The sequence below is a fragment of the Gambusia affinis genome, linkage group LG15 (genome assembly GCF_019740435.1).
Source record: "Gambusia affinis linkage group LG15, SWU_Gaff_1.0, whole genome shotgun sequence".
NCBI classification, from domain to species: domain Eukaryota; kingdom Metazoa; phylum Chordata; class Actinopteri; order Cyprinodontiformes; family Poeciliidae; genus Gambusia; species Gambusia affinis.
The window spans coordinates 19,785,234-19,805,302 of record NC_057882.1 but is presented as its reverse complement, the minus strand read 5'-3'; the positions used below and the strand labels follow the sequence as shown (position 1 = coordinate 19,805,302).

General features: G+C 37.8%; 1 protein-coding gene across 2 annotated transcripts in view; it reads right to left on the bottom strand.

Annotated features, from left to right (window-relative positions):
* Window positions 1-20,069, bottom strand: part of mtus2a (microtubule associated tumor suppressor candidate 2a) — a 41,391-nt gene that overhangs the window by 15,947 nt on the left and 5,375 nt on the right. For both annotated transcript variants that reach the window (XM_044140909.1, XM_044140911.1), the window contains exons 2-4: window positions 11,595-13,859; window positions 10,416-10,674; window positions 6,654-6,911 (exon numbers count right to left, since the gene is read on the bottom strand). In XM_044140909.1, the coding sequence (XP_043996844.1) occupies window positions 6,654-6,911; window positions 10,416-10,674; window positions 11,595-13,613 (2,536 nt within the window). In that variant the 5' untranslated portion in view covers window positions 13,614-13,859. The remainder of the gene's footprint in view (window positions 1-6,653; window positions 6,912-10,415; window positions 10,675-11,594; window positions 13,860-20,069) is intronic.

Genomic DNA, 20,069 nt, shown 5'->3' with positions numbered 1-20,069 from the left:
TTTGTTGTACAATATAAATGAAAACAACTTCTATATTTGTAAGTTTTCAGGAAACGACAAAGTTTTGATTGCCTTTAAATATATGATTTAACATCTGATTATCTTTGGAAATATATTTAAATCATATCTCATCAGTTTTCTTTTAATTAAGCTACGTGTTCCCTCTGACAGATGCACACCACAGTCAGGTTAGTGGCTGTAATTAAGTATGAAGAGCAAATCCATAAGAGATTGATGTTTGTTCTGCCTGTTAACTGCTACTTCCTCTCCTCTGTGTGAGGTTTATGTAGGAAATGTCTGTCATTCTTCCACCATAATTCAGAATATCCTATTAAAGCTACTGTTCTGCCTGGAAGACCTTTCAGATCTCCACTTTGCTTACAGTCTATGCACACACTAAGTGCACATTATGATCTCAAGAAGAAAAATTAAGTCTGTCTGACAAGTAAAGGAACATTTTTCACAATGTAGAAAAACCTTTCTCATGTGATAGGTTCCCCTGCATCTGTTTCTAATGTTGCTACATGATATTAGTCTCACATGTCGAACACGTGTGGAATAATGCTTCCTACATGGAAGATTTTCTGTTGATTGCATATTATATAATTTCCACAAGTAAAATATTTTGCAGGGTTATCTCATGATATTTAGACACTGCTTGGTACTTATTCAACATGTGAAACAAGTGGAAATCACACATATGTTTCATCTGTCACTACATGATGTAATTAAAATATTTGAAACAGATTCCAGCTTTTTCCTTATGAATTTGTTGTTATATATCATTTACACATTCAAACACATGTAAAAGCATTTCACACACCTTTTCACAGGTTTCTACAAGATAGATTTCCCACCTTCATGTGGGGTTTTTAATCAGTTGTGCTATTTTGAGCTTTTATACAAACTGATTTAATTTAAGGAGCTGTGACTTTAAGTGCAGAATCTTTTCACCTGAAGCTATTCTGAAAAATAAAGGGGTTGTATGGCAAATGACTGTAATTGTCAGCAGAAAAATCATCATTTAGTAACAATAATAAATAATTGATTTTCATTATAGTGACCTTTAAGATTCCTCTGTGTTTGTATGCAATTTAAGATGTAAGCAAGTGCACCAAAACACATACAAAATCAGGTCTTGTAGCATTTTAAAATGTAAATTAGAGAACACTTGAACAGCACACAGTGGTCCTGTAACATATAGACAGGGCAGAGAAGGACCTATGGAGATGACCATCTGTTAGCTGCACTCGATTCAAAAATCGTCAAGAGCCAGAGTCAAGCCCGCTGAAATGTTCATCTACAAACCTCTGAGATGTGATTTACAGACAGCAACATGAAAGATTTATTTTTCTAGTTTTGGTTTACTACCAGCCAGACACACAACAGTCATTTCATTGAGGCAACAATGTCATACAAAAGAGCTGAGCACATCCAGGGTGCATTTGTGTTTGTATAGCGCTCACTCTTTCTTCACTTAGTATAGATTAGGTCAATTTTCCACTGCAGTTTAGTAAGTAGTATACATTTGTGCCTGCTGTTTACAGACTTTGTCACACACTTTCACTCACAAAGAGTAAGTAGAACTGTAGTAATTAAATGGAAAAAAAGCACTGTCTCTAAATCTCAAGGCAGAACAATAAAACCTGCATTTTATTTTAGAAAAAGATCAAAACATAGCTAGCAAATGTTAAAGAAAGATAATACAAAAGTGTTAGGAAAAAAATCCTTAGCATAGCTTCTGTTTAATATTTGACTGCCGCAGGCTGCACTGCAGGGCCATGTAAACCAGCACTATAAATTGAGTCAAATGAAGAAAAAAACAACACTGCACACTTTAAAATGTTATGTGAATGCTAAAACTAAAAAGAATTAAAACTTTTTTATATAAAAGAATATGGCATTTCTCAATTTTCCATACTTATGATTCCATATGATAAGAGATGATTTTAAAAAGTACAAAGAATAAAATTGAGAACATATACTAAAGGTCAGTAAACAAAAATATTTTGCAAAAAATCTTAAAAACGTATTACACAAATAATCAAATCAGCATTTATTTAATAACACTTCATGTTTACCCTTAGCACATAATGCAGGAAACACTAAAGTTTAGCTGCCATCGATCCAGCAGTTTTTTTCCAGCATGAAATGGCCGGTTCAGTCATAAAGTCAAGTTAACAGTGAGCTGGATGAAATGCACTTTGAAGCTGTCAGTTACTGAACAAGCTTGATGAGACTATCTTCCCTGTCACAGCTCTGATGCTTTAAGAAGCTTCAGCCATGTTAGTTTTAGTCTCCTTATCCACAGAATAGCAGCCATATCTAATTGGCCCATCTAATTTGCTGCTCTCTGGGTGAGAACTTGTGTGCATGTGTGCATGCATGCTTGTGTGTGTGCATGCACCACAGAAACCATCTGTTCGCAGTGAGCTGGCACGAGTTTCAGACCAGATCTAAGCCTTGTATGGCATCTGGGGGTTGACATCTTCTCCTCCATCTACACTGATGCTTCGCTTTCCGTTCATTTTCCCCCTCTATCCCATTTTCCCATTCTCTATGCTTGCTGCTCATTTTGACTCATTGGATTAGTGTTTATAGTCACATCACTCTTCACCTTCTTCCTTCTGCTCCCTAGATTCATTTTGATTCCTTGCGTTGTTAGATTATTCTTTTCTTTAAAAACAATTACAGATAAGAGGGATAGCACTCTATTTTAGGATTTGAGTTTTCAGTCACAGGCTTCATCAGGCTCCTTCTGCTGCATTCACTTTTCAGCGCTTTATGTTGGCCGGAGTGGATAACCTGAACCCTGGTGCTCCCTCTCTAATACACAAATAAAGACAACCATGCAACAACTGAGGAGGCCTGAATGACAACCCTAATGCCTGGATTTTGTTAATGGTGTATTGATTTCATACAGAGAAACCTAAAGCTCCCAAGATGCTCGGCTACTCTGCTCTTATTTACAAGCCTCTTATATGCAAGCAGTTGATAAGAATCAATTAAGGTGATTACTGAAGCTTTGGCTCAAAATGACCTTGCTTACATTAGTTTGTGTGTGAAAAACATTTGTAAATATATTGTCACATTGCCTTGCCAATGTGTTTGCATCCTTTGACATTTTTATATTTTGTCGGATTACAGAACAAACCTCCATATATTTTGGTGGTATTTTGAATGATAAATGCAAAGTAAGCTTCAAAGTAGAAAGAAAACAATACAACGATCCACAGATCTGACTCGAGAATCTGTTGACAGGACGACTTTTAATTGGTGACGTCCCAGTTATAACTTTTATATTGAAGTGAAAAGGAGAAAAGCCACTGGTGAAAGAAAGCACAAAACAACCCATGTGAGCAAAAAACATATTGTGACCTTCCTAACATAATGGATTAAATCCCTTTTCCCAAAAGTCTTGTTTTGTTTTTGCCTAAAACATCTTTTGGAAAGAGATGTTTTTTTATTTATTTTTCCTAAAATCATGTTAGCCAAAAATGACTTAGGCCATTATTTTAAGAAGGTGATTATATGGAAAAAGGGGAAGATTACACCAAAATGGATGTTTTTGGTGAAAGTGCAAAATACAATATGTGACAAAACACTTACATCACCCACAGCATATCATCGTAACAGTATTAAAGAGCTTTTCCTCAGTAGATGCTGGTCACAGTAAAGGGGAAGATGAATGGAGCTAAATATAGATCAGTCCTGGATCAAAAACAGATGGAGGGTGCTTGAGACTGGGGCATATGCTCACCTTCCACTTGGATGCAAACCTGAAACCTACATCCAGAGCTACAGATCAGAACAAATATATACTTATGAGTTACAATATCATTGGAAAAGGTAAAACTTTACAACTGATGTTTCACATAAAAGAAAAGTATGCAAGGATTTAAATGTTAAGATGTGCAGTGGTAACAGAAAGATTGCACCAAGAGACTTGCAGCTATAACTTCGGCAACATATGTTTCTACAAAATATTGACTCGGGGGACAGGGTACAAATGAACTCCACACTTTTCAGAAGTTCATTTGTAAAGATTTTAAAACAATTTATTATGATCCTTCTGCTTCACAATTATATGCTATGCTATGTTTGTCTGTCATAAATTCCAATAAAACACCTTTAAGTTTTCACATGTGTGTCAAAAAACACTTAGCAAGATGTTTCACTCATGAATGCAAATAATTTTTCATCTGATTTTTATTATTTTGTATAGACTCTAAATAATCTATTACGGCTGGACAATGCACATCCTCATCCACTGTTTAGAGAAGTCTGATGCTCAAATGTTTTACTTTTCTGACCTCCTTTACTGAAGAGCTAAAAATCCCCTCGTTATTTTGCCTATATCCTTAATGATTTATTTGGTCTGCATCCTCCAGAGATCTACATTTCCATGTTTAGTTTGGGAATCAATGGGGAAAAGGAGCAACCGAGGACAGGCTTCACTCTTACTGCACAAATGGAAAGTGTAAAGCTTCACCAACTCCCAGGATATCCATGAATGAAAAGTGTGTAAAACCTCAGCTGTCAGCATGGATGTGCTTTTATTCAAGTTGAAGTATAGTGACATGGAGGAAAAAATACCCAAGATATAATAAGCCTACATTCTTTGGAGGAAAAAGATTTAAAGACATTTGATATGAAAAGTGTTTGGAAATGTTGAGAGGTACTGGGATTTAAATGCACAGTTATGTGATCAAATGAACAGAACTAGAAATCTGAATCACAGAATGGCTCAACTGTAAATTCATGCCAATTTCATCAAGTGTTCAAAATCAACAATAGTTGAATGTTGCTTTAGGTTTCAGTCGAATGCTGCTTTAGGTTTCAGTGATCAAACGCTCAACAACGACGTGTAAAACCGTTGAATCCAGGTCCAAAAAATAGAGAAGCTACTATAGTCATAAAACTGTTCCCAGTATAAAAACATGAAAAAGACATAAGACGCCCATTTATGTTACACAGAAGGATTGAAAGAATTAGTCTGGCTCACTTTAAACCCAAATAGATGAAGGAGTTCAAACATCTCACAAACAAAGGTCACATAAAAACACACAATCAAAATCAAAAGCAAACCCACCCACATTCTCATCAAAGGCCCCCAGTATTTTACCTCTCATGACTGTCATCCTTGATCTTCTTTTATCTCCTCCCAAGCTTCTGTAGTTCATTGCAAATTAGAGAGACTGGTGCAGATGCAGCTTTTGAGATATTCTGAATATATATTCTTATGTTCAAAAGTTTTCAATAATAAACAATACTGTTGTCTAAATGCTGAAATAACCAACTAAACAGGAAACATTTTCTTCCAGACAGTGTCAAAGAAAAATCGAGTCTGTCTCTCAAATTAAGCAATAGTACAGATGCCCATGTGAAAAGAAAATGGTTAACCGAGTGCAGCTTTAAGTGCAATGTTGTAATGAGAAACTCAGATCAAAACCAACTGAAACTGAAGGGGAAAATCTAAAGAAATCTTGAGCATTCCCTTAGCACACAAATCCATGTGTATCATACTTATTACTTTTGAAATGTTTGTGCTTTTGTCTCTACGTGAACCTCCTAGATCAACAAAGAAGCTTTCTTGTAGAAAAGGAACTCTTACTTCTTCTGAAAGAGATCACCATGCTGATTTAAGGGTATGTGTAAGATGATGAACTCTTTTCTTCAGTTTTTTTTTTTTTTTTTTATTAGAGAAAAAAATCATGAAAACGCTATGCTTGAAAGGGAGGAAGTGAGGAAAGAGGGGATGACATAACAGGGGGCCTGATGTGCGTGAGGCGAGAACGCAGGCACTTACGTCAGCTGTAACTGGGAGAACAGGAGCACGCCTTCTTATGTAGGTCACATTAAATAGACATGCTGCTACCTCAAAACTCAGCCAAGTAACCGAGCAGCCCTGAAATCACAACTGGAAAAACTCAGAGTTTCACACCATGAATTGAGAAAATTTACACAGTTCGAGTTTGATATATTCTTATCATTCTGATTGCTCACAGAATCTGTGGCACAGACCTAGTTTGGAGCTTTCTAAATTACGATGATCTTTAAATTACTGCTACTGTTTTCACTTGAAACAGTTTGTGTAAAACTTTAATCTGGAACGTGCAGCATCCCATCTAAGATCGTATGACTCACCACAACTCAAGACCAAAGCAAGATGTTAGTGACAATATTGTGAAATGTGGCTTTCATTGGCTGAAATGAGTTATTTTATTATTATGATTGATTTTTTAAACATGGTTGTGTCAGAATCATGGTGTGGGCGGTTCTGAAAACTTAATAGCGACCGTAGAACATAAAACATACTGGGTGTTTATAGATTACAAAAATTCAAAGATGCTATTTATATAATTTGACTCAACATAAGTTATTTGCAAGGAGTTTACATTTAAGATTTGGATTTTATGGCACTTTAGAACTATGTAATACTTTGTATTGGTCTAAAATATAGGTGAAAACAAAAGGATTTTCTATAAAGCGTTGTAAATTGAAGCAACAAAAAATGTGGTTAAAATAGAGCGAATGTTTTGATTAAGATGTTCATTGAAAAAAATGATGTTTAGTTTCACAAATGCAAATTTCACACTTGGTAAAAAAAAAAAAAAAAAAAGCAGCATTATTTTTGTATAGAGGGAACTCACGGTGTGCTGTCCTGCCGGGATCACTCTGCACGCTGTCAGCGGAGTGGGCTGAGGACGCTGAGGAGACGCTGGAACTCCTGACGAAACCAAAGGCTGCCAGGCGGCTTGCCGGGAGACGGTTGGAGGAGAAACCTGGAGCCCGCAACCCAGACTGACTGACTTTGGGAAGCAGAGATCTGGAGGCTGTGGACGGGGGCTGAGACGCTGCTGTAGAAGCAGGAGGAGCCGCAGGAGCTTGATGGCTGAAAACCTGGTCATCTAGTAATGAAACAGCAATTTGACATTGAATTGTTCATCAATCTTTAGAAAGACTGCATTTTTCAGGAGGCAAGATGTAAATAGATATGACAGTTGTTTCATTTTATTTGGAAAACAATACACCCGTGCTGGATCACTCATCATGAGTCGCTAACAAAGCTCTCTCAGTAGGGAGCATGAGGTTTACTTTTTGGCGACTCTGGTTGTTCCAGCAAGCAAACATAATAACTGTGTACAATTAAACTGCAAATAGCTGTTTGGCTCTGCCTGTGCTAACAGGCTGGACTAATGGCCAAAATGTTTTCTAATGCAATTATGGTATTCAATTCAACACTGACAAAATAGCACAGGGGAAAGTGTTTGTTTTCTGATGCAGTGCTTTGTAAAAGCTCTCTAATTGGAATTTCATGTAATAAACCAACCCAAAGTAAAGCATAATTGTGATGTGAACAGAAGTTAGAACGCTTTTTGATGTTTTTATACAAACACAAAGCTGAAGGGGGTGATGTGCCTTTAGTCCCCCTCAAACAAGTCTTTATAACAGCCCCTTTTGTTGTAATTGACATGGAGCAAAATCGCCCAATAGCAAAGCAGAGTAAATATCACAAAACCTTCACAAACAAACACACTAAGAAGGTGAAGGTAGTGAAGGTCACTGCGTTCCTCGAGACATTTGGCAAGACATTTTTGCCTAATCAGCCAACATAAAGGCAAAATATTTCTATGTGAGTTATATATCAGGTCCATGAAGTGATTTGTGGAAACTGAAGATCTGACGAGCGTTAAATCTGTTATGTAAAAATGTTTCATACGAGTTTGTAAAGGAACTGAGGGGAGCAATTCTTTCATTTATTATATATTCACCATCCCGTTGGCTAAGTGATGGTTTTCTGCTCTTCGTTGGTTGCTAATGTTCATTTTTGTTTGTTAAATAACATGGCACAATATTAAAGTTTAATCATGATGGGGTTTTTTGTTTTGGTTTTATTGTATAAATATTATCAGCAGTCCTGCTGCTCTTGTCTGTCCCACTCAGACATCTTCTGCCTGCACAATTTGTGGCAGATGCAGCAATAATCTGTGGCACCATTTCTTCCATAGTACAAGTTACTGTCAAAAAGCAATAGGTTATAGTCCTGCCTGTACAGATTCTATTGTCTCTCACAGCAAAATAAAAGTTAGGATGTGCAGAAATGAATAATTTAGGCTTCGTACAGAGACACACAGTATTCAGTGGTCAAATCTCAAGACTTTGGATAAGACCCCATTTTGGCTTCAATAGTCTGCAAAAACAAGGTCAAGATCCTGCACAGAAGAAAAGCATTATCCCCTGCTGGCTACAGAGATAAGGTACAAGATCCTCCTTTCCTTCCCATTTGGCACAACTGTGTGCTTCAGCGGAGCCCAGAGGATAACTTCTACATCAGAAGGAAAATCATGTTTCACAGGGAGAAACAGATGCCTGATGTTAGAGAGAGGAAAAAGTGGAATGGGAACAAAATGGAAAAGTCCACCCCCTCCAGCATCATGAGAGATGCAACTCATGCTTATCACATATTTCCTCCACCAATATCTGTGTGCCATGAGGTCTACTTATGAGTTTGGAGCTTTTTCCTCTTGAGTGAGAATGTCAGGATCATTAAGGATGAATATTATAATTTGCATCCTGGCCTTCCCACCCCCACTCTTTATCCTATTCAACACCTCTGAGAGACCGGGAGGAGAAATTATAAATTAGTATAACAAACATCCACTTATCCCTGATTTAAATAACTTAATTTGCTTACTTTTTAATTTTGCATCTATGTTCTATTTCTGTTCCTAACAGAGAATTACTTCTACAATTCAGGTCAAACTTAAAAATGCAGAATATATCATAAATCTTTTGAATAAAGCCAAAGTGTGCTATGGTCTTTGAGTGAAAATAGGCCATTCTCACTTTGGATAAATTATGTAAATAAGGCCAGGAAAAATCAATAGGACATGCAGCTGGCACAAGCACTAATGATTTTAATCACAATCCAAAGTGAGAGGCGACAGTGTGTATAGATTTCCACCTCCAGGCTTTAAGCTGCATGTTATTAAATGTAATAACATTGCATTTTGGTGTAGTCCCAGCAGTGCTACTGAAAGGAAGCATGGAGAAGCATGCGTGAAGGAATCCACTTGCAGTAATAGTTCACTGCATTTCACTGTCTTACCTTATAAGTGGACTTTCCTCATTATCATAACAATACAGACTTTAAACTATACACTGCAATCATGTGACACAGCTGTCACAAATTAGATAATTGCTATAATTAGAAGGTGTCAGACATTTTCATTTACAAAATAGTGAAAAAGTCATAATTACAATTGGTGCATAAGAATAAAAGGAAACTAACCCGGATACAGAGAATGGATGGCTGAAGGGAACTCTGTGGAAAATGATACATTCTTTTTAAATTTTTTCATAGATACAAAATCTAAATTATATGTATTTGGATTCTGCCCTTCTTTGCCGTCTGACTTAGATTGAGTTATTTTGAACATCAGAATGACCAAAATGATTCAACCTCCAGATGTTCGAAGATGGTGGTGACACACCACAAAGTAATATCAGCAAAAATCAATTCTAAAAAAAGCAATGATTCAGGGGAGCTGAATGTAAATGCATGTCACACATTTCAGATTTCAACTGGCAGTACGAACTGACAATTGTTTACCATTTTTCTTCCACTTTATAACTATGCAATCTTTAAATGGGTGTGTAGCATCAAATCCCAGTAAACGGATTTAAATTTGTGGTTGTAATGTCACAAAATGTCCAAAGAGTATTAATACGTTTGCAAGACACTGTACTCAAAACAGACAAATGTTCTGTGTCAACATATACTCTGGTGTTTATCAAATCTATTGCACATGAGCTAAGAAACAGTCCAGAGAACAAACAGTCCATGCAGACTGATATGCCTTCGATATACATTAGTAAGAAATATGATAAGATAAACCATAAAACTATGCTGATCAATTTTTCACTTTATGTCTAAGTTATCACTACGGGAAAAAGCAAATTAAATACACCATGTAAGCAAAGAATGAAGGAATGAGAAAATGCCATACTTCAATATTTTATTGACAGATGAGCTGAAGTAGAAATCTCATTTCAGCAGTCAGAGGCACTATTTCTAATCATTGCAATCAGAAATTCGCTGAGGAGAAGATGTGAATGGCTTATTATTTATTTATTATTTTTACATTTCAGTTTGCAGATTGCTGCCTTCTGGTACAGAATGTGTCCCCTCCTACAGCCATCCAATCAGGACTGCCAAAATGAATCTCAGAGAGAATGCATTTTAATGAACTGCCTTCATCTCAAGCCAAGCTGAGGGATGCACAGGTCCCACAACTGCTAGCTGTTGCATGGCAGCAGGAAGACCAGGCTTTACTCTACTTAGTCAAAGTTTGGACTGATGAAGTCATTTTCAGTTGGGGTTCCAGATGTGAATGTGTAGAGTATCCTACCTGTGTTTTCTTGGCTTTTCTGGCTGATCGCTGGGCTAACGGTTTGGATTGGCTGGCTGAAGACCGATGCCGACCTCTGTCCTTGACTGGGTCCACGGGTCTTGACGGAACCCGCAGTTGTCCTGGTGACGGCTCCAAGACCCAAACGGAGGCCTCTGCCAGAACGAATGAGACTTCCACTTCCCCCAGCCTGTGTAGCTGTCCTGCCCTGCAATGCATCTTCAGAGGAGGTGCCTTTTAAACTGTTGAATCGCCCCACCTAAAAATCAGAATCACTACATTTATTGAAAGGACTAAAACATGACAGATTCATGACATTTCCTGACTTCTGCAGCACATATTCTAATGCACTGTCACGTCATTGTGAATAGAAGAACAAACATCAGCATAGTTGAAAGATCAGTTTCTACTTGTTTTCCCTTCTTATGTTTGGAAATGAATTAATGGGGACAAACCTTTCACACACATTGCACTGAGACTTATACCTCTTCGTTGTAAGTGCCAGATAAGGCTATTTAATACAAATTAATAAAAATGTTAATGTTAAGGCGATAATGATCAGCGCTTGGACTTTGAAAAAGATACACTGGATCTATTATCAACTATGTGTCAGCAATACATGCGCAGTAAATAAAATTTGCCAAATATGCCAATCACGGCACATAACATTTTTTTATTATTTGATGGCAAAAGGTAGCAGAGAATAGAAAAGAAGAGTAAAAATCTTTATTGTCTGCTGGGGGGAAACTGCCTTTGGCTCACCAGTACTCAACAAACTGATAAGAAAATTAAAAATTATCAGACACACACAAAAGCAAGCAAAAAGACATGTTGATTAAATATTTATTAGCTGCTATTAAATATCCTTTTCATTAACTTCACATTTCTGTATTAAAAAATAATTTTTTTATTGGGCTGATGTAATATTCTAATCTTGAATGTGTTTTTATTGACTATTTTAAAAATCATAATAAAATTAATCAACAATAAAGGCTTGAAAACACCAGTCTGAATTTTTCTTAAATATTCCAATTTGTTCCATATCACTGTATAAAAATGCATGCCATATAGTACCCAATTTAGTTAATGTGGACAAATCACTGCAGCGAATTGAGAATAGATACTTGAAGATCAATCTCAGTGCAAAGATATAGAGTACATTGCATATATCTAACTCACCTCAGATGATGTCCCATAGTAGTTCTCCACCCTTCCGCTCAGTTTCGGGGTTGCATTGTGGCTGTGTGCATGTGCTGGGGGAACTGTGTTTGTGTTTCCAGGAGTCCTAATGCTCCTGTTTTGCAGCCCTGGTGGGAAACTGTTCACCTGCATATCTTGGCGATATTTATCGTAGAGTGGGTTGGAGGCACTAAGTACAGGGGTTCCTCGGGTTTCAGCGTCAGGGTTTCTACGCGGGTCTTTAGATGGATCCTTAAAGGCCGCTGGTGGTTGGCTGTGAGAGTAAGTTGAGAGTCTGGATGGCAAAGATGAGACCTGATAAGGTCCATCAGCAGCCTGGAGTTTAAACTGAGGATTCTTTCGAACAGACGTTATGATCTTGGGGCGGATTCCTTTAGGTATGAGTTTAGGTGATGGAGAGTTCTCTTTGGGGTTAGAGTTAGAGGAGCTCTGCTGGATGTTAAGAGGCGCTTTTGGGATTCCACTTGTGCTTATGTTTGTTTTCACTGGAGCTCTCAAACAACTGTTGCCATAGCCCTGAGCTGAGGTTGGTACAGCTGGGTTGCATCCTGATGGGATGTGCCTAGAAGCTCCAGAGACATTCCTGGAAATGAGGTACATAGAGGGCTGCCTGCGTGGTGAGCCCTGTGGTGTCCTGAGAGGGGATTGAGGAGGGGTAGATGACCTGGATTCAACTCCAGTCCTGTTGGGACTGGAGCAGTTCCTTCGATAAGTGAGCTGAGCCTGAGGTTTGTTTTCCAGAGTGGGTGCGTTAGAGGGACCAGATAGATGTTGTGCAGTTGTAGTTGTCTGTTTTTCCATGGGTGGAACCTCCCTATGGGATGCCTGGTTAGTCTGTCTTAGCTGGGAGACAGCACTCATGTTGTAAAGGTGGGAGAAGTCTGATGGTTCCCGTAAAGCAGATTTTGTTAGCTTTCTGCTTGACCTGCTGCTGTGTGACTCTGGTGATGCATTGTTGGAGGAATGTAGCACTGTCCCAGTTTGCTGAGTTTTAGGCTCTGGCAAGTTCCTGTCTCTTATCATTTCTGTCTGGCAGAGGGGTCTGACGAGCTGTTGGCGTCGAGGTGGCAGCACCCTCTCCTCAAATCCAGTCCTTCTCCTTTGGCCCAGTGCTCCATCAGAGGACCTTCCATTTCTATGATGACTCCTTTCCTCCACTCTCTGTTCCTGGCCATAGTATTGTTGACAGTCATATCTCTCTTGGAGATGAAATGGTGGGGAGTTCTGATTGGTGTCTAAGGAAGCTGCCCTTCTGCTGGTCTGGGCTGAGGTAGTACAGTTGGTGTTGGGAAAAAGGTTTGTCTTGGGGTTGGGTATAGAAATAAGAGATGCTTCACCGCTGGAATCCAGAGCACTAGACAGACTTCCACCAAGAGCAACAGCTGACAGACTGGAAACAAACACATTTGTCTCAGACTTGGATTCCTTCAGACCCCCTGTCCGTCTATCCCTGCCTGTTCTGGTGTCTCTTTTCTCTCCTGAGCCTCTCACATATGTATCCAGCTCTTCAGTACTGTGACAGGCAATGCGTTTCTCTTTGCTCCTCTGTATTCTGCTCTCTTCCCTGTTGTGGTCGTAGTTTCTCCTGACACCGGTTGAAGCAGAACTGGCCGTTGAACTTGAGGATATGGACATGGGACCCTCATCCTTACCATCTCTCAAACTTTCTCCATCATCTTCCTCTTCGTTATGCTCCTCCTGACTTTGGTTTCCTAAGAATGTGTGGATTTCAAATTCTCTGAGCTCAGGCTCCATACATTGCTGCTCAGATCCCCAGATTACAATTTTGTCTGGAGAGTCACTCTGACGAACTAGTGGAGGAATAGAGCTTGTGTTGTACCCTGTAACTTCAACCAAACCCACTCCTTCTTGGTCAATGGCTGAAGTTATTTGATTGGCGTTGTCATCTCCTGAAGAGGTGAAATGGGTTTTATTTCCAATCTTCTCTCCTCTTTCAACACTGACCCTCAATCCATGAAAATTAGTTGGAATGCTCATTTTTGACTTTTTTATTAAGCACGTTCAGGGGTTGAGGCCATTTACAGAGTTTTAAGAGTTACTTTAATTTTTGCTCTTTCTTATCAGGATCAGAGTTTTTAGAGTCATTTGGCAGAATTATCCAGGAGTTGGTTATCATCTCAAGAAGTCTCTCTCTTTCTTTCAGGTTGCCACACAACTTGCATTTAGATTGAGTTATTTCAGTTGATATTAATAGGTTTAAGTGAAGATAGAAGTCTGATAAATCTGGAAGAAGAAGAAGAAACACAAAGGAAACTGTAAAAAAGAGCAAATAAGTTCATAAAATTCAACCACTTCTGATAAAATCATCAGATTTTGTCCCTACAGAGTTCCAGAAATAGTTTATGTCCCCAGTGTATTTTTAGAATAACAGCTGTTAATTTGCCCACAATGCTATTTTCTTTATGTTTATATTTTCTTTATAAAGCACTTTGAAATGCTGAAATGTGCTATACAAATAAAATTTGATTGATTGATTGATTGTAAGTTATGTCGTTAGAGGGTTTTTGACACAAAACCTCTCTACCCAAGGGAATGTGGGGAGTCATCAATCAATGTGTCCATAAATCTATGAAGAAATAAAATCAGAAATTCAGTATTTACACAGTTTTTGACAAAATGATTACTTCACTGTAATACTTGTATTTAATTTGTCAACTGCAGAGTTGATCAACAGTAATAGTAGTTAAATTCAATCATACTTGAAAAGCGTAGAAAAGGTTTCTACCAGACTGTATCATTTATACAATTTACATTAAATCAAATGTTAATGTAAGTATAAAATACACAGTAGCACAATACTGTTCAAAGAGAAATAATGTTCAAATATGTACCCATTTATACTACAAACCCAAAGAAAAATTGTTTTTTTTCTAGAAAATGTATGAATATTTTATATTAGTAAAATCTATATTTTGTTGTGGGGTTGGCAACTTAAAATAGCTTCTAAAGAAAATGGCAGCAAAGGTAACTTCTTTGGGAGGATGCAATGACGGTTATCACATCAGACGGGTGTTAATCCATTTGCATGACACAACATCTCCAAAACAAAAGGCCTTATCCATGCTATGAACACAAAGGAAATCAAACAGTATGTATATATTGTCTGAATCAGAAGTGGTACCAGGAGGTCTATTTTTAGCACTACAAATTGCGTACAGTAATGGAAAATGACAAAATGTTATGGCTACAGAGCAACATCTCTTTCATACAGATTCTTCTTCTCTCTGCAGCTGAGTAATCTTGCATACAGTATACAAAGACGGTGCAAAAAAGTAAGTAAAAATACAGCAGTGCTGGGAAGGCCATTTAGTTTCAGTCTTTACATGAGTTATAGCATGTTATGCCTTTGAGTATGTAATTTTTTATGAGCAGTGGGGCTGTGGGAGCAGAAAGAGCCATGTGAGTTGATTATGAGCACAGTGTCTGTGCTTGAATTTAATGAAGGGATTGAGTAGGCAGTGGGTGACTTTGGAAGGATGTATTTTCTGAATCATCCAATACAGATTTTTTCCAAAGGAGTGAGAAGGTACTGGCGCAACAATAATGCCAACATTGTGGGGGGGGGGTTGTTGTTTTTTGTTGCAGGCAGTTGATAATAGCTTACATTCAGATACACAATTACTGGCCACATACAATTTTCTTTGAACACAGTCTGCATCTGTGTAATTTTATTGTCTTCTTTAACAATTCCACTGAAACAAATATGGTGAAAGCATTATTTAGTGCAGGATGAATTATCCGTGTTCTGAAATGCACACAAAAGAAAAACTGACAACACATACAGAATAAATTTGACACTTTTATGCTATTCTAATTTCATGTAGTTATTAAAACGCAGCCTGGTGTTGGATCCAGAACGTGCATTATATTGTTTTAAATCTTTATCAAATAGTATGAAACATATTGAGCCAATTAGTTTGTGTTGGTTTTTTTCTCCATCAACTGTCTTTGTACACCACATCATGCGTCTTCCTTCACTTTCCATTCTGTTTGCATCATTTCAGAAATTCAAGTTGAGCCCTCACCTAATTATTTTTCCAGCAGAGGTGTCTGTTCTCATTAGCAGGTCCTTTCTTCATGTATCTGATAGCAGGCATTTTAGCGAACTCACTGCTAAGATGGCAGCTCACTCTGCCTGTGGCTTATTTGTGAATTTTTTCCAAATGCACAAAAAAAGAAAGCATCAAACAGAATATGTTTTCCTGAAGGGCAGTTGGTTTTGTGAATTTGGTACTGAGCTAAGAAAGATCTATTTTAAAAGATAAGAAAAAGTGCAAGTTCTTTTATTATATGTAAAGATTGCAGTTAAGTATTTGTAAGTAAGTATTAAGAGAATGAGAAACCTAATTTGCGTTACATACAAATAACAACAACAGGCAATCTGCCCACTACCTGTTCCACTCTGCTCCTATGTATTTTGCTCACTATCAAATAATTAGCTGGTTACAAAACACACATGGAAAACTCAAAGCGGTAGGGAAAGGAGGAGGAGGCTGAGTTCTCCGAGAGGACATGGTGCCAGATTGATTACAGCGCTGATGTAGCACCAAAGTGTGTGCTGATGACAGCAATCTGAGGGAGGCTGAGTGCTCTGCTCAGTCACAGCTCCTGTACCTCAATAAACTGCATTTCAACAAACCAGGTTGACAATGCCAATTTGGTACAAAACAGAAGAGTATGGAGAATTGATGAACAAGTCTGACAGTTTGAATAAAAATATTTATTTCGGTGCAAAACATTAAAGGAAAAATGTGAGAAAAATAAAAACACTCGGCTCCCTTTCTTTTTTGTCGTAAAGAATACAGTTTATTAGGGTAACATATGTGCCAACTAGGAGCCAATATGTTATTTTCTTTCAGTATAAACAGGGATGGTACCAAATTTTGCAGAACGCAGCCTAGTCTGACAATCAAATGTGTTTGGCACACCTTCATGTGGAAACAAATTTGCCCAATGATGGATGAACGCTCACTAGAAACTAACAGAATGAGGGAGGAACATCCCTCCTACTACAAATGGATGCACTCATAACATGATGAAAGCATGACCCAGGAAGAACTGGTAGTTTGATGTTAATCAAGTTCTGTTCCAGATTTTGGAACAGAACTTTTTGTGACCCCTTATGTGATTTTAAACCAAACCAATAAAGTCGCTCATGACATGAACAAGATCTCAACATATTGTGAGCTGAAAATGTAAAAGAACTGAGAAAAGACTCATCTTAATTTGACTATCAGGATTCCGTCTGAGTGGGTGAGAGACTGAGACATAATATGACGTGGGAGGAATAAGACTTGCACATCGGTGAAAGAAAAAAGTTGCTGAAGATTTCTAATTAGGCGGACGGTGGGGAATGTGTAATGAGAGCCGCTATATGAGCTTTACTGCCCCATTTATGATGTGACTTACTGACTCAAGCCCATGAGAGGAGAGCAGAGCCATTATTGGAAATCCCTGACCACAAATAAGGCTCATTAGTAATGAATTGCTCACACTGATGAAACCGGGAACTTGTACTTCCGCTTTAATAAAAATTCTTCTCTCCAGACAGATATAAGTGAATCTCAAGATAAAAGCACTGAAAGAGAGCATAAGAGACTACCAAAGCATTTTTTATTTAAAACTACTGTCAAAATCATGCTGTAAACAAATACAGTTTGAAGGAACAGGAAATTAGTGATCAGTTAATGAGGTTGTTTTTTTTTTCCTTTTAACCACAGACAAATCTCCTAAGTGACTGAATTTGTTTTATTTTTTAAATAATTTTTTATGATGTAAAGGAGATGTTCCAGAGTGCCTGGTAAAAGTATTAATATCCCATGAACAATTTATTTATATTTTATCTGGTTACTATTGCTAAATCCAGTATTCTCAGTTTAAATACAGCTATTCACCGAAGGAGCACAGCAGCCAGGTCAAGGACAAAGCTGTGGAGAAGTTTAAAGCAGGGTTAGGTTAGAAAACAATCTAAACCTCCAACCCACCAAAGTGGTGACAACATTATGCTGTGGAAATGCTTTTCTTAAGAATTTATTTAATGCCAGCATAAATATGACTTACTTCATGTCTGTCAATCCCAAAATCCCAATAAAATACAAGTTTGATGTAAACTTACAAAATATGAAAAAGATCAAGTGGTATGAATACCTGTATGAGACGGTAAAAAGATGCTTCTTTCTTGTAATTGGGCAATAGGTTTGAGTGATTTGACATGTTTTAAGTCATTTCTTTCTTTCTTATGCACAGAGGTTATTCTGAGTCTACAGTAAAGAAAATGTTAATCAAAGCTAAGTGGCTACGTTTTGCATTATTTTATCTAAAAGTCCAAAAATTCTTTGAATTGAGCACCACACTCACTTTCTTATTTTATTTTGCAGAATTTGTTTCCATTTTCAGACAGACGCACACACACACAACCACTAAGACAATACAAAGCCAATCGAATGCTCAGGCACACACTCGTGCCCGACATGCATTTCCCCGGTATCTTTGTTGTTCGTCCAGCAGCACAAGCGGCTTTCAGGAAAGCCATTTGTCTTTGGCACTTTGCTTTACTCTACTCCTCCCCCCACTGGCTAGCAGACAGGTTTTATGGCTCTGTGGTCCCCAAGGGGGACACCAGCAACACTCTCACACATGTATTCCCCCTTCCCATCTCTTTCATCCACACTTGTGCTGAGATGTGAATTCCAGCACTTAAAATAGAAACAAACGAGACGGCACAGAACAATGACGTCTGTTTGTGTGTATCACCATAAATCGTGACTCCTGAATATTTATACATGACATAATCTGATTTAGCACCTGGTTTGCATTAAAACTGGTTGCCCAGAAAGGTGGAACTTGCTCCAATGCACTTAATGCTATATTTATTGCATAGAGGTAATAAATCTAATACATTTCTGCTCAGCACATTGAAACAGACATAACAAACAAAAACAGAACATTCCATGAAAGTCATCCAACATATAAAAGCTCAGACAATCCTTGCCTGCTCCTCCTATATCTGTCTGCAGCACAATACGGGCAGAAATAGCAGTGGAATGAGCTAAATGCTTCTTTATCACAGTGCACAATAGACACCCCGTCTGCAGAATCTCACAAGATGATTCACTGCGGTGTTGCAGAAAAGTTAAGTCAAGGGATAACTCATGGGATTTATCATCACATACAAAAAAGAAGCAAAGCAGCGCAGGAAAAGACATATAAATAGTCTTGCAGCTTTTGTTTTTATTGATTTGAACTGGTTTTCCTTTTCTGCATCAAAAACAACAAATGTTCCACTTTGCTTCTGTAGTCTGTGGTTCACACCATATTCAGACAAGCTTTGTCCCTACAGTGATCCCATCTGTTTAATGCCTCCCTTATGAGATTTTTTTAAGTTTCTGCCATGCTGGTCCAGCCAATCAAATCTTTCATCATATTAATGAAGTGTTTATAAGGGCAGGGTGAGGCAATCAATCCCATTTCCATCATCCTATGGTGACACTTCAGCAGACTGCAGCTTCGCTATCTGTCTCTCTGCACTCCCACATCCTAGGGGGGACAGTAACAGGATTTATTGAGAATCTTGGGTCAGAGTGGGTGGTCATAGTTAAGTGAATAAGGGGGATATGGAAATCAGATCATCTCCAATAAAAGCTGAATTATCTCCCTACCGTGTGCAGGCATTCTGTGTTTGCTACCTGCTCTGAAACTGACAGAAACTCACAAAATGCCACTAATGGGATTCATCAGATGAGTCAGAAATGGCCAAATGAAATCACACATGGAAACATTTTTATGCTTCGTCTTTGTGCTGCTCTCACAACCAAGAGATTACTGCAGTAAAATCTGCAGCAGGCTCTGAAGTATTCTAAAAAGGCAACAAGAAAATCGACATGCATCATTTTATGAATTTGTTTCTGTGCAGAAGAAGAAAAGGGACATTTTAGTAACTCCATTGTACAACCACACATAGCTCAATCTGTAGCTACAATGCAACTTTCTCTCATTTTATCATGTATTCAATGCATTTTTCTGAACTTATATGTAACCCAAAATAGAACATAATTGTGTAAGTGGAAGAAAGATTTTTAATGGCACTTTGGGATAAAGAAGTATTTTTGAATCTATTTTCTTTAATTGCAAATGATACATCTTCAATTCATCTTTTTTGTCATGAAATTCAAGCAATTTTTTAACCTCTTCGTTCTTTCATTGTTGAGATTTTCATTATTTTGAAACTTAAGAACAGAGAAGTTCTATTTCTGACTTCTTTTATTTCTAATTTTATCCTAAACATTATGTGGAAGAAGGAGCTTTGTCTTTTGCAGCATCTATAATCCTACATTAAGCTCCATCCATCTTCCCATCAATGCTCAGCATCATTGTTCCTTTGGAAGAAAAGCATCCCAACAGTATGATGCTACCATCATCATTTCTCTCTTAGAA